Source organism: Pleurodeles waltl, chromosome 5 (assembly GCF_031143425.1).
Source record: "Pleurodeles waltl isolate 20211129_DDA chromosome 5, aPleWal1.hap1.20221129, whole genome shotgun sequence".
In the NCBI taxonomy this organism is placed as follows: Eukaryota; Metazoa; Chordata; class Amphibia; order Caudata; family Salamandridae; genus Pleurodeles; species Pleurodeles waltl.
This window is the reverse complement of record NC_090444.1, coordinates 65,863,916-65,878,914: the sequence shown is the minus strand read 5'-3', so window position 1 is coordinate 65,878,914 and position 14,999 is coordinate 65,863,916. Positions and strand designations below refer to the sequence as shown.

The 14,999-nt window shown below is 48.1% G+C and overlaps 1 protein-coding gene across 1 annotated transcript in view; it reads right to left on the bottom strand.

The window, feature by feature from the left end:
- Positions 1-14,999, bottom strand: part of PPM1G (protein phosphatase, Mg2+/Mn2+ dependent 1G) — a 217,583-nt gene that overhangs the window by 56,958 nt on the left and 145,626 nt on the right. Inside the window, exon 8 of the mRNA XM_069233575.1 lies at positions 6,366-6,495. Within this exon, the coding sequence (XP_069089676.1) occupies positions 6,366-6,495 (130 nt within the window). The remainder of the gene's footprint in view (positions 1-6,365; positions 6,496-14,999) is intronic.

The following is a 14,999-nucleotide window of genomic DNA, read 5'->3' as shown; positions in this document are numbered from 1 at the left end:
AGGGCCTGAGGGATACAGGTGCCAGTGTCACCATGGTGACAGAGAAACTGGTTTCCCCTGGCCAATACCTGACTGGAAAAACTTACACAGTCACCAACGCTGACAATCAGAGAAAAGTACATCCCATGGCAATGGTTACTTTAGAATGGGGAGGGGTCAATGGCCTGAAACAGGTGGTGGTCTCCTCAAATATCCCAGTGGACTGTCTGCTTGGAAATGACCTGGAGTCCTCAGCATGGGCTGAGGTAGAACTAAAAACCCATGCAGCAATGCTGGGTATCCCTGAACTGGTGTGTGTGAAAACCAGAGCACAGTGCAAGGCACAGGGTGAACAAGTAGAGCTGGAGTCTGGAAGAATGGCCCAGCCTACCAAGAGGAAAGGAAAGTCAGTTGAGAAACCAACTGCAACACAGCAAAAGAAAGGGAACCTCTCTTCTCAGGAAGAAGTTCTGCCCTCTGAGGGAACTGAGCCTTTGGAGCTTGAACCTTATCAGGTTGAGCTCTTAGGCCCAGGGGGACCCTCAAGGGAGGAGCTGTGTAAGGGACAAGAAACCTGTCCCTCTCTTGAAGGCCTTAGGCAGCAAGCTGCTGAAGAGTCCAAAGGCAAGAAAAATGGAACGCATAGGGTCTATTGGGAAGATGGACTCCTGTACACTGAGGCCAGAGACCCCAAACCTGGTGCCACTAGGAGAGTGGTAGTGCCTCAGCTGTTCAGGAAGTTCATCCTAACATTGGCCCATGACATTCCCCTTGCTGGACATTTGGGACAAACCAAGACGTGGGAGAGGTTAGTCAACCACTTCTACTGGCCCAATATGTCCAACATGGTTAAGGAGTTTTGCCTCTCCTGCCCCACCTGTCAAGCCAGTGGTAAGACAGGTGGGCATCCAAAGGCCCCCCTCATTCCACTTCCAGTGGTGGGGGTTCCCTTTGAAAGAGTGGGTGTGGACATAGTTGGTCCACTGGAACCTCCCACAGCCTCAGGAAATATGTATATCCTGGAAGTAGTGGATCATGCTACCAGGTATCCTGAAGCTATTCCCCTTAGGTCGACTACTGCCCCTGCAGTAGCCAAGGCCCTCATTGGTATCTTTACCAGAGTGGGTTTCCCTAAGGAGGTGGTGTCTGACAGAGGTACCAACTTCATGTCAGCATACCTAAAGCACATGTGGAATGAGTGTGGGGTGACTTATAAATTCACTACACCATACCATCCACAAACTAATGGCTTAGTTGAGAGATTCAACAAGACATTAAAAGGCATGATCATGGGGCTCCCAGAAAAACTCAAAAGGAGATGGGATGTCCTCTTGCCCTGTCTGCTTTTCGCTTACATAGAGGTGCCACAGAAGGGAGTAGGATTCTCACCCTTTGAACTTCTGTTTGGTCATCCTGTAAGGGGACCACTTGCCCTTGTTAAAGAAGGCTGGGAGAGACCTCTCCATGAGCCTAAACAGGACATAGTGGACTATGTACTTGGCCTTCGCTCTAGAATGGCAGAGTACATGGAAAAGGCAACCAAAAACCTTGAGGCCAGCCAACAGCTCCAGAAGTTTTGGTATGACCAAAAGGCTGCACTGGTTGAGTTCCAACCAGGGCAGAAAGTCTGGGTTCTGGAGCCTGTGGCTCCCAGGGCACTCCAGGACAAATGGAGTGGCCCTTACCCAGTGCTAGAAAGGAAGAGTCAGGTCACCTACCTGGTGGACCTGGGCACAAGCAGGAGCCCCAAGAGGGTGATCCATGTGAACCGCCTTAAGCTCTTCCATGACAGGGCTGATGTGAATCTGTTGATGGTAACAGATGAGGATCAGGAGGCAGAGAGTGAACCTCTCCCTGATCTTCTGTCATCAGACCCAAAAGATGGCACAGTAGATGGAGTGATCTACTCAGACACCCTCTCTGGCCAACAGCAAGCTGATTGTAGGAGAGTCCTACAACAGTTTCCTGAACTCTTCTCCTTGACCCCTGGTCAGACACACCTGTGTACCCATGATGTGGACACAGGAGACAGCATGCCTGTCAAGAACAAAATCTTTAGACAATCTGACCATGTCAAAGAAAGCATCAAGGTGGAAGTCCACAAGATGCTGGAATTGGGAGTAATTGAGCGCTCTGACAGCCCCTGGGCTAGCCCAGTGGTCTTAGTCCCCAAACCTCACACCAAAGATGGAAAGAAAGAGATGAGGTTTTGTGTGGACTACAGAGGGCTCAATTCTGTCACCAAGACAGATGCTCATCCAATTCCAAGAGCTGATGAGCTCATAGACAAATTAGGTGCTGCCAAATTCTTAAGTACCTTTGACTTGACAGCAGGGTACTGGCAAATAAAAATGGCACCTGGAGCAAAAGAGAAAACAGCATTCTCCACACCTGATGGGCATTATCAGTTTACTGTTATGCCCTTTGGTTTAAAGAATGCCCCTGCCACCTTCCAAAGGTTGGTGAATCAAGTCCTTGCTGGCTTGGAGTCCTTTAGCACAGCTTATCTAGATGATATTGCTGTCTTTAGCTCCACCTGGCAGGATCACCTGGTCCACCTGAAGAAGGTTTTGAAGGCTCTGCAATCTGCAGGCCTCTCTATCAAGGCATCCAAATGCCAGATAGGGCAGGGAACTGTGGTTTACTTGGGACACCTTGTAGGTGGAGGCCAAGTTCAGCCACTCCAACCCAAGATCCAGACTATTCTGGACTGGGTAGCTCCAAAAACCCAGACTCAAGTCAGGGCATTCCTTGGCTTGACTGGGTATTACAGGAGGTTTGTGAAGGGATATGGATCCATTGTGACAGCCCTCACTGAACTCACCTCCAAGAAAATGCCCAAGAAAGTGAACTGGACTGTGGAATGCCAACAGGCCTTTGACACCCTGAAACAGGCAATGTGCTCAGCACCAGTTCTAAAAGCTCCAGATTATTCTAAGCAGTTCATTGTGCAGACTGATGCCTCTGAACATGGGATAGGGGCAGTTTTGTCCCAAACAAATGATGATGGCCTTGACCAGCCTGTTGCTTTCATTAGCAGGAGGTTACTCCCCAGGGAGCAGCGTTGGAGTGCCATTGAGAGGGAGGCCTTTGCTGTGGTTTGGTCCCTGAAGAAGCTGAGACCATACCTCTTTGGGACTCACTTCCTAGTTCAAACTGACCACAGACCTCTCAAATGGCTGATGCAAATGAAAGGTGAAAATCCTAAACTGTTGAGGTGGTCCATCTCCCTACAGGGAATGGACTTTATAGTGGAACACAGACCTGGGACTGCCCATGCCAATGCAGATGGCCTTTCCAGGTTCTTCCACTTAGAAAATGAAGACTCTCTTGGGAAAGGTTAGTCTCATCCTCTTTCGTTTGGGGGGGGGTTGTGTAAGGAAATGCCTCCTTGGCATGGTTGCCCCCTGACTTTTTGCCTTTGCTGATGCTATGTTTACAATTGAAAGTGTGCTGAGGCCTGCTAACCAGGCCCCAGCACCAGTGTTCTTTCCCTAACCTGTACTTTTGTATCCACAATTGGCAGACCCTGGCATCCAGGTAAGTCCCTTGTAACTGGTACTTCTAGTACCAAGGGCCCTGATGCCAAGGAAGGTCTCTAAGGGCTGCAGCATGTCTTATGCCACCCTGGAGACCTCTCACTAAGCACAGACACTCTGCTTGCCAGCTTGTGTGTGCTAGTGAGGACAAAACGAGTAAGTCGACATGGCACTCCCCTCAGGGTGCCATGCCAGCCTCTCACTGCCTATGCAGTATAGGTAAGACACCCCTCTAGCAGGCCTTACAGCCCTAAGGCAGGGTGCACTATACCATAGGTGAGGGTACCAGTGCATGAGCATGGTACCCCTACAGTGTCTAAACAAAACCTTAGACATTGTAAGTGCAGGGTAGCCATAAGAGTATATGGTCTGGGAGTTTGTCAAACACGAACTCCACAGCACCATAATGGCTACACTGAAAACTGGGAAGTTTGGTATCAAACTTCTCAGCACAATAAATGCACACTGATGCCAGTGTACATTTTATTGTAAAATACACCCCAGAGGGCACCTTAGAGGTGCCCCCTGAAACTTAACCGACTATCTGTGTAGGCTGACTAGTTTTAGCAGCCTGCCACAAACCGAGACATGTTGCTGGCCCCATGGGGAGAGTGCCTTTGTCACTCTGAGGCCAGTAACAAAGCCTGCACTGGGTGGAGATGCTAACACCTCCCCCAGGCAGGAATTGTCACACCTGGCGGTGAGCCTCAAAGGCTCACCTCCTTTGTGCCAACCCAGCAGGACACTCCAGCTAGTGGAGTTGCCCGCCCCCTCCGGCCAGGCCCCACTTTTGGCGGCAAGGCCGGAGAAGATAATGAGAAAAACAAGGAGGAGTCACTGGCCAGTCAGGACAGCCCCTAAGGTGTCCTGAGCTGAAGTGACTCTAACTTTTAGAAATCCTCCATCTTGCAGATGGAGGATTCCCCCAATAGGGTTAGGATTGTGACCCCCCTCCCCTTGGGAGGAGGCACAAAGAGGGTGTACCCACCCTCAGGGCTAGTAGCCATTGGCTACTAACCCCCCCAGACCTAAGCACGCCCTTAAATTTAGTATTTAAGGGCTACCCTGAACCCTAGAAAATTAGATTCCTGCAACAACAAGAAGGACTGCCTAGCTGAAAACGCCTGCAGCGGAAGACCAGAAGACGACAACTGCCTTGGCTCCAGAAACTCACCGGCCTGTCTCCTGCCTTCCAAAGATCCTGCTCCAGCGACGCCTTCCAAAGGGACCAGCGACCTCGACATCCTCTGAGGACTGCCCCTGCTTCGAAAAGACAAGAAACTCCCGAGGACAGCGGACCTGCTCCAAGAAAAGCTGCAACTTTGTTTCCAGCAGCTTTAAAGATCCCTGCAAGCTCCCCGCAAGAAGCGTGAGACTTGCAACACTGCACCCGGCGACCCCGACTCGGCTGGTGGAGATCCGACGCCTCAGGAGGGACCCCAGGACTACTCTGATACTGTGAGTACCAAAACCTGTCCCCCCTGAGCCCCCACAGCGCCGCCTGCAGAGGGAATCCCGAGGCTTCCCCTGACCGCGACTCTTTGAATCCTAAGTCCCGACACCTGGGAGAGACCCTGCACCCGCAGCCCCCAGGACCTGAAGGACCGGACTTTCACTGGAGAAGTGACCCCCAGGAGTCCCTCTCCCTTGCCCAAGTGGAGGTTTCCCCGAGGAACCCCCCCCTTGCCTGCCTGCAGCGCTGAAGAGATCCCGAGATCTCTCATAGACTAACATTGCGAACCCGACGCTTGTTTCTACACTGCACCCGGCCGCCCCCGCGCCGCTGAGGGTGAAATTTCTGTGTGGGCTTGTGTCCCCCCCGGTGCCCTACAAAACCCCCCTGGTCTGCCCTCCGAAGACGCGGGTACTTACCTGCAAGCAGACCGGAACCGGGGCACCCCCTTCTCTCCATTCTAGCCTATGTGTTTTGGGCACCACTTTGAACTCTACACCTGACCGGCCCTGAGCTGCTGGTGTGGTGACTTTGGGGTTGCTCTGAACCCCCAACGGTGGGCTACCTTGGACCAAGAACTAAGCCCTGTAAGTGTCTTACTTACCTGGTTAACCTAACAAATACTTACCTCCCCTAGGAACTGTGAAAATTGCACTAAGTGTCCACTTTTAAAACAGCTATTTGTGAATAACTTGAAAAGTATACATGCAATTTTTATGATTTGAAGTTCCTAAAGTACTTACCTGCAATACCTTTCGAACAAGATATTACATGTTAAATTTGAACCTGTGGTTCTTAAAATAAACTAAGAAAAGATATTTTTCTATACAAAAACCTATTGGCTGGATTTGTCTCTGAGTGTGTGTACCTCATTTATTGTCTATGTGTATGTACAACAAATGCTTAACACTACTCCTTGGATAAGCCTACTGCTCGACCACACTACCACAAAATAGAGCATTAGTATTATCTATTTTTACCACTATTTTACCTCTAAGGGGAACCCTTGGACTCTGTGCATGCTATTCCTTACTTTGAAATAGCACATACAGAGCCAACTTCCTACACTAGTGCACAATATTCATTGAATGTATCCCCACTTTTTCACGCTTTTGCTTTTTGTGTTTCACTTTGTGCCAGTGACCCCGTTTTTCACAAGCACTAGGTGTTCACTTTGCACTCTTAAGCACATTTGATGCTGTTTTTATATTCAATTTGAACAAATACAAATTGAATTCTATTGCTCTGGTCTTCATTTCTTGGTTTGACTACGACCACTTGTGTGGCAAATATATAATTTTATAAACTAGCGACTAAGATATTGCTATTTGATAGCAAATATATCCCATTTCCATGGCGATATGAGTTACTCCTGTAGTTTTAACTACACTCACCAAATCCCATCGCAGGCAATGACCATGAAGTTGTGCTCCTCGTTGAGCGTGAGGACCTTTATGTCAGGTAGTGCAGAGATCATCTGTTCTTCTGGAGGCAGATTCTTATTTCGTTTATAGAAATGATCACCTGAAAAAGGAAAGCATGAACTAAACATATTGCTATCAGCATCAGACAAACTTCAAAATTACCATGCTCTTTTGAACTTTTCCCTCAGAAAAGCTAACTTTACCAATTAACACTTCCTTGGAAGTTAGGGACTAGCACAAAATCCAATTGAAACAAAAAACTTCCAAACAAGAGTTCACTAAACTTTCTACATGCCCACAGATTACTGAAAAACAATATACAGATTTTATAGACAACAAATTTTCAGTTACTTCTATGGGAACTCGCCTTGAACATCTGCATTAGACGGATGTTCCAAAGAAGTACATTGGAAAAGCCAAATATTTCAATTCCCGCAGTTACATCTTAACAGGTTGTTTGCAGACATTTAGAAAGGCTATTCCTGCTCTATAGTTACATCATTTGTAAAAAAGAGGAGGTGCAAATGTGTGCTTAGGTGGACAACGGTATGCAAGGGCCATACAGCCTGAGGGTGTAGAAGAGGGAGTATCTTTGCTTGAAAAAATATTTTTCAGATGGAGGATAAAAAAATAAAATAAAAAAAAAGAAGTTACATTTGCTAATGTATATATCCACAGAGCACAAGAGTAAGTAGCAGCAGGAGTACACAAGGAAAACTACAGTTTGCATTGATTTTCATGCAGATTTTTATGAACGTCTTTACAGTCCAACATCAAAATTATAATGAAAATGTCACTTACCCAGTGTACATCTGTTCGTGGCATCAGTCGCTGGAGATTCACATGTTCTGCATAGCTCGCCATCTGGTGTTGGGTCGGAGTGTTACAAGTTGTTTTTCTTCTAAGAAGTCTTTCGAGTCACGGGACCGAGTGACTCCTCCTTCTGTCTCCATTGCGCATGGGCGTCGACTCCATCTTCGATTGTTTTCCCCGCAGAGGGTGAGGTAGGAGTTGTGTTGTAGTAATAGTGCCCATGCAATGGAGTGACTAAGTATGTACCTATTTAAGGTTAAAATAATATATATACAAATGTACAAAATTGAAGCTAACTTCCAAACTGCTACAGGCTCCCGGGGAGGTGGGTGGGCACATGTGAATCTCCAGCGACTGATGCCACGAACAGATGTACACTGGGTAAGTGACATTTTCAGTTCGATGGCATCTGTCGCTGTAGATACACATGTTCTGCATAGACTAGAAAGCAGTTATCTCCCCAAAAGCGGTGGCTCAGCCTGTAGGAATGGAAGTGGTTTGAAATAATGTTCTTAACACGGCTTGACCTACTGTGGCTTGCTGTGCGGATAACACGTCTACACAGTAGTGCTTGGTGAACGTGTGTGGCGTAGACCATGTGGCTGCCTTACATATTTCTTGCATTGGGATGTTTCCTAGAAAGGCCATGGTAGCACCTTTTTTTCTGGTTGAGTGTGCCCTTGGTGTAATGTGCAGTTGTCGTTTTGCTTTAAGGTAGCAGATTTGGATGCATTTAACTATCCATCTGGCTATACCTTGTTTTGATATTGGGTTTTCTGCATGAGGTTTTTGGAATGCAATAAATAGTTGTTTAGTCTTTCTGATGTTTTTCGTTCTGTCAATGTAGTACATTAATGCTCTTTTGACATCTAATGTATGTAGTGCCCTCTCAGCTACGGAATCTGGCTGTGGGAAGAACACTGGTAGTTCCACTGTTTGATTTAGGTGGAACGGTGAAATAACCTTTGGTAAAAATTTAGGATTAGTCCTTAGGACGACTTTATTTTTGTGTAGTTGTATAAAAGGTTCTTGTATTGTAAACGCCTGAATTTCGCTTACTCTTCTTAGAGATGTAATGGCGATGAGAAATGCAACCTTCCAGGTTAGGAACTGTATTTCGCAAGAGTGCATGGGTTCAAAAGGTGGACCCATGAGTCTTGTTAAGACAACATTCAAGTTCCATGAAGGAACAGGTGGTGTTCTTGGTGGTATAATTCTTTTAAGGCCTTCCATGAATGCTTTAATGACTGGTATCCTATATAGGGAAGTTGAATAGGTAGTCTGCAGGTATGCAGATATTGCCGCAAGGTGTATTTTAATGGAAGAGAAGGCTAGGTTCGATTTTTGTAAGTGAAGCAAGTAACCCACTACGTCCTTTGGAGTTGCGTGTAAAGGTTGGATCTGATTATGATTGTAAGGAAATGCCTCCTTGGCATGGTTGCCCCCTGACTTTTTTGCCTTTGCTGATGCTATGTTTACAATTGAAAGTGTGCTGAGGCCTGCTAACCAGGCCCCAGCACCAGTGTTCTTTCCCTAACCTGTACTTTTGTATCCACAATTGGCAGACCCTGGCATCCAGATAAGTCCCTTGTAACTGGTACTTCTAGTACCAAGGGCCCTGATGCCAAGGAAGGTCTCTAAGGGCTGCAGCATGTCTTATGCCACCCTGGAGACCTCTCACTCAGCAACAGACACACTGCTTGCCAGCTTGTGTGTGCTAGTGAGGACAAAACGAGTAAGTCGACATGGCACTCCCCTCAGGGTGCCATGCCAGCCTCTCACTGCCTATGCAGTATAGGTAAGACACCCCTCTAGCAGGCCTTACAGCCCTAAGGCAGGGTGCACTATACCATAGGTGAGGGTACCAGTGCATGAGCATGGTACCCCTACAGTGTCTAAACAAAACCTTAGACATTGTAAGTGCAGGGTAGCCATAAGAGTATATGGTCTGGGAGTTTGTCAAACACGAACTCCACAGCACCATAATGGCTACACTGAAAACTGGGAAGTTTGGTATCAAACTTCTCAGCCCAATAAATGCACACTGATGCCAGTGTACATTTTATTGAAAAATACACCACAGAGGGCACCTTAGAGGTGCCCCCTGAAACTTAACCGACTATCTGTGTAGGCTGACAAGTTTTAGCAGCCTGCCACAAACCGAGACATGTTGCTGGCCCCATGGGGAGAGTGCCTTTGTCACTCTGAGGCCAGTAACAAAGCCTGCACTGGGTGGAGGTGCTAACACCTCTCCCAGGCAGGAATTGTCACACCTGGCGGTGAGCCTCAAAGGCTCACCTCCTTTGTGCCAACCCAGCAGGACACTCCAGCTAGTGGAGTTGCCCGCCCCCTCCGGCCAGGCCCCACTTTTGGCGGCAAGGCCGGAGAAAATAATGAGAAAAACAAGGAGGAGTCACTGGCCAGTCAGGACAGCCCCTAAGGTGTCCTGAGCTGAAGTGACTAACTTTTAGAAATCCTCCATCTTGCAGATGGAGGATTCCCCCAATAGGGTTAGGATTGTGACCCCCTCCCCTTGGGAGGAGGCACAAAGAGGGTGTACCCACCCTCCGGGCTAGTAGCCATTGGCTACTAACCCCCCCCAGACCTAAACACGCCCTTAAATTTAGTATTTAAGGGCTACCCTGAACCCTAGAAAAAGAGATTCCTGCAACTACAAGAAGAAGGACTGCCCAGCTGAAAACCCCTGCAGAGGAAGACCAGAAGACGACAACTGCCTTGGCTCCAGAAACTCACCGGCCTGTCTCCTGCCTTCCAAAGATCCTGCTCCAGCGACGCCTTCCAAAGGGACCAGCGACCTCGACATCCTCTGAGGACTGCCCCTGCTTCGAAAAGACAAGAAACTCCCAAGGACAGCGGACCTGCTCCAAGAAAAGCTGCAACTTTGTTTCCAGCAGCTTTAAAGAACCCTGCAAGCTCCCCGCAAGAAGCGTGAGACTTACAACACTGCACCCGGCGACCCCGACTCGGCTGGTGGCGATCCAACACCCCAGGAGGGACCCCAGGACTACTCTAAGACTGTGAGTACAAAAACCTGTCCCCCCTGAGCCCCCACAGCGCCGCCTGCAGAGGGAATCCCGAGGCTTCCCCTGACCGCGACTCTTTGAATCCTAAGTCCCGACACCTGGGAGAGACCCTGCACCCGCAGCCCCCAGGACCTGAAGGACCGGACTTTCACTGGAGGAGTGACCCCCAGGAGTCCCTCTCCCTTGACCAAGTGGAGGTTTCCCCGAGGAACCCCCCCCTTGCCTGCCTGCAGCGCTGAAGAGATCCCTAGATCTCCCATTGACTTCCATTACAAACCCGACGCTTGTTTCTACACTGCACCCGGCCGCCCCCGCGCTGCTGAGGGTGAAATTTCTGTGTGGGCTTGTGTCCCCCCCGGTGCCCTACAAAACCCCCCTGGTCTGCCCTCCGAAGACGCGGGTACTTACCTGCAAGCAGACCGGAACCGGGGCACCCCCTTCTCTCCATTCTAGCCTATGTGTTTTGGGCACCACTTTGAACTCTGCACCTGACCGGCCCTGAGCTGCTGGTGTGGTGACTTTGGGGTTGCTCTGAACCCCCAACGGTGGGCTACCTTGGACCAAGAACTAAGCCCTGTAAGTGTCTTACTTACCTGGTTAACCTAACAAATACTTACCTCCCCTAGGAACTGTGAAAATTGCACTAAGTGTCCACTTTTAAAACAGCTATTTGTGAATAACTTGAAAAGTATACATGCAATTTTGATGATTTGAAGTTCCTAAAGTACTTACCTGCAATACCTTTCGAATGAGATATTACATGTAGAATTTGAACCTGTGGTTCTTAAAATAAACTAAGAAAAGATATTTTTCTATATAAAAACCTATTGGCTGGATTTGTCTCTGAGTGTGTGTACCTCATTTATTGTCTATGTGTATGTACAACAAATGCTTAACACTACTCCTTGGATAAGCCTACTGCTCGACCACACTACCACAAAATAGAGCATTAGTATTATCTATTTTTACCACTATTTTACCTCTAAGGGGAACCCTTGGACTCTGTGCATGCTATTCCTTACTTTGAAATAGCACATACAGAGCCAACTTCCTACATTGGTGGATCAGCGGTGGGGTACAAGACTTTGCATTTGCTGGACTACTCAGCCAATACCTGATCACACGACAAATTCCAAAATTGTCATTAGAAATTGATTTTTGCAATTTGAAAAGTTTTCTAAATTCTTAAAAGACCTGCTAGGGCCTTGTGTTAGATCCTGTTTAGCATTTCTTTTAGAGTTTAAAAGTTTGTAAAAGTTTGAATTAGATTCTAGAACCAGTTGTAGATTCTTAAAAAGTATTCCAACTTTTAGAAGCAAAATGTCTAGCACAGATGTGACTGTGGTGGAACTCGACACCACACCTTACCTCCATCTTAAGATGAGGGAGCTAAGGTCACTCTGTAAAATAAAGAAAATAACAATGGGCCCCAAACCTACCAAAATACAGCTCCAGGAGCTTTTGGCAGAGTTTGAAAAGGCCAACCCCTCTGAGGGTGGCAACTCAGAGGAAGAGGATAGTGACCAGGAGGAAAATTCCCCCCTACCAGTCCTATCTAGGGAGAACAGGGTCCCTCAAACCCTGACTCCAAAAATAATAGTCAGAGATGCTGGTTCCCTCACAGGAGAGACCAACACCTCTGAAATCACTGAGGATAATCCCAGTGAAGAGGACATCCAGTTAGCCAGGATGGCCAAAAGATTGGCTTTGGAAAGACAGATCCTAGCCATAGAGAGGGAAAGACAAGAGATGGGCCTAGGACCCATCAATGGTGGCAGCAACATAAATAGGGTCAGAGAGTCTCCTGACATGTTGAAAATCCCCAAAGGGATTGTAACTAAATATGAAGATGGTGATGACATCACCAAATGGTTCACAGCTTTTGAGAGGGCTTGTGTAACCAGAAAAGTGAACAGATCTCACTGGGGTGCTCTCCTTTGGGAAATGTTCACAGGAAAGTGTAGGGATAGACTCCTCACACTCTCTGGACAAGATGCAGAATCTTATGACCTCATGAAGGGTACCCTGATTGAGGGCTTTGGATTCTCCACTGAGGAGTATAGGATTAGATTCAGGGGGGCTCAAAAATCCTCGAGCCAGACCTGGGTTGACTTTGTAGACTACTCAGTGAAAACACTAGATGGTTGGATTCAAGGCAGTGGTGTAAGTAATTATGATGGGCTGTACAATTTATTTGTGAAAGAACACCTGTTAAGTAATTGTTTCAATGATAAACTGCATCAGCATCTGGTAGACCTAGGACCAATTTCTCCCCAAGAATTGGGAAAGAAGGCGGACCATTGGGTCAAGACAAGGGTGTCCAAGACTTCAACAGGGGGTGACCAAAAGAAAGGGGTCACAAAGACTCCCCAGGGGAAGGGTGATGAGACAACCAAAACTAAAAATAGTAAAGAGTCTTCTACAGGCCCCCAAAAACCTGCACAGGAGGGTGGGCCCAGAGCCTCTTCACAAAACAATGGGTACAAGGGTAAAAACTTTGATCCCAAAAAGGCCTGGTGTCATAGCTGTAAACAGCATGGACACCAAACTGGAGACAAGGCCTGTCCCAAGAAAGGTTCCACTCCAAACTCCCATCCAGGTAACACTGGTATGGCTAGTCTCCAAGTGGGATCAACAGTGTGCCCAGAGCAAATCAGGGTCCACACTGAAGCTACTCTAGTTTCTGAGGGTGGGGTGGATTTAGCCACACTAGCTGTCTGGCCGCCTAACATGCAAAAATACAGACAGCAACTCTTAATTAATGGGACTAGAATAGAGGGCCTGAGGGATACAGGTGCCAGTGTCACCATGGTGACAGAGAAACTGGTTTCCCCTGGCCAATACCTGACTGGAAAAACTTACACAGTCACCAACGCTGACAATCAGAGAAAAGTACATCCCATGGCAATGGTTACTTTAGAATGGGGAGGGGTCAATGGCCTGAAACAGGTGGTGGTCTCCTCAAATATCCCAGTGGACTGTCTGCTTGGAAATGACCTGGAGTCCTCAGCATGGGCTGAGGTAGAACTAAAAACCCATGCAGCAATGCTGGGTATCCCTGAACTGGTGTGTGTGAAAACAAGAGCACAGTGCAAGGCACAGGGTGAACAAGTAGAGCTGGAGTCTGGAAGAATGGCCCAGCCTACCAAGAGGAAAGGAAAGTCAGTTGGGAAACCAACTGCAACACAGCAAAAGAAAGGGAACCTCTCTTCTCAGGAAGAAGTTCTGCCCTCTGAGGGAACTGAGCCTTTGGAGCTTGAACCTTATCAGGTTGAGCTCTTAGGCCCAGGGGGACCCTCAAGGGAGGAGCTGTGTAAGGGACAAGAAACCTGTCCCTCTCTTGAAGGCCTTAGGCAGCAAGCTGCTGAAGAGTCCAAAGGCAAGAAAAATGGAACGCATAGGGTCTATTGGGAAGATGGACTCCTGTACACTGAGGCCAGAGACCCCAAACCTGGTGCCACTAGGAGAGTGGTAGTGCCTCAGCTGTTCAGGAAGTTCATCCTAACATTGGCCCATGACATTCCCCTTGCTGGACATTTGGGACAAACCAAGACATGGGAGAGGTTAGTCAACCACTTCTACTGGCCCAATATGTCCAACATGGTTAAGGAGTTTTGCCTCTCCTGCCCCACCTGTCAAGCCAGTGGTAAGACAGGTGGGCATCCAAAGGCCCCCCTCATTCCACTTCCAGTGGTGGGGGTGCCCTTTGAAAGAGTGGGTGTGGACATAGTTGGTCCACTGGAACCTCCCACAGCCTCAGGAAATATGTATATCCTGGTAGTAGTGGATCATGCTACCAGGTATCCTGAAGCTATTCCCCTTAGGTCGACTACTGCCCCTGCAGTAGCCAAGGCCCTCATTGGTATCTTTACCAGAGTGGGTTTCCCTAAGGAGGTGGTGTCTGACAGAGGTACCAACTTCATGTCAGCATACCTAAAGCACATGTGGAATGAGTGTGGAGTGACTTATAAATTCACTACACCATACCATCCACAAACTAATGGCTTGGTTGAGAGATTCAACAAGACATTAAAAGGCATGATCATGGGGCTCCCAGAAAAGCTCAAAAGGAGATGGGATGTCCTCTTGCCATGTCTGCTTTTCGCTTACAGAGAGGTGCCACAGAAGGGAGTAGGATTCTCACCCTTTGAACTTCTGTTTGGTCATCCTGTAAGGGGACCACTTGCCCTTGTTAAAGAAGGCTGGGAGAGACCTCTCCATGAGCCTAAACAGGACATAGTGGACTATGTACTTGGGCTTCGCTCTAGAATGGCAGAGTACATGGAAAAGGCAACCAAAAACCTTGAGGCCAGCCAACAGCTCCAGAAGTTTTGGTATGACCAAAAGGCTGCACTGGTTGAGTTCCAACCAGGGCAGAAAGTCTGGGTTCTGGAGCCTGTGGCTCCCAGGGCACTCCAGGACAAATGGAGTGGCCCTTACCCAGTACTAGAAAGGAAGAGTCAGGTCACCTACCTGGTGGACCTGGGCACAAGCAGGAGCCCCAAGAGGGTAATCCATGTAAACCGCCTTAAGCTCTTCCATGACAGGGCTGATGTGAATCTGTTGATGGTAACAGATGAGGATCAGGAGGCAGAGAGTGAACCTCTCCCTGATCTTCTGTCATCAGACCCAAAAGATGGCACAGTAGATGGAGTGATCTACTCAGACACCCTCTCTGGCCAACAGCAAGCTGATTGTAGGAGAGTCCTACAACAGTTTCCTGAACTCTTCTCCTTAACCCCTGGTC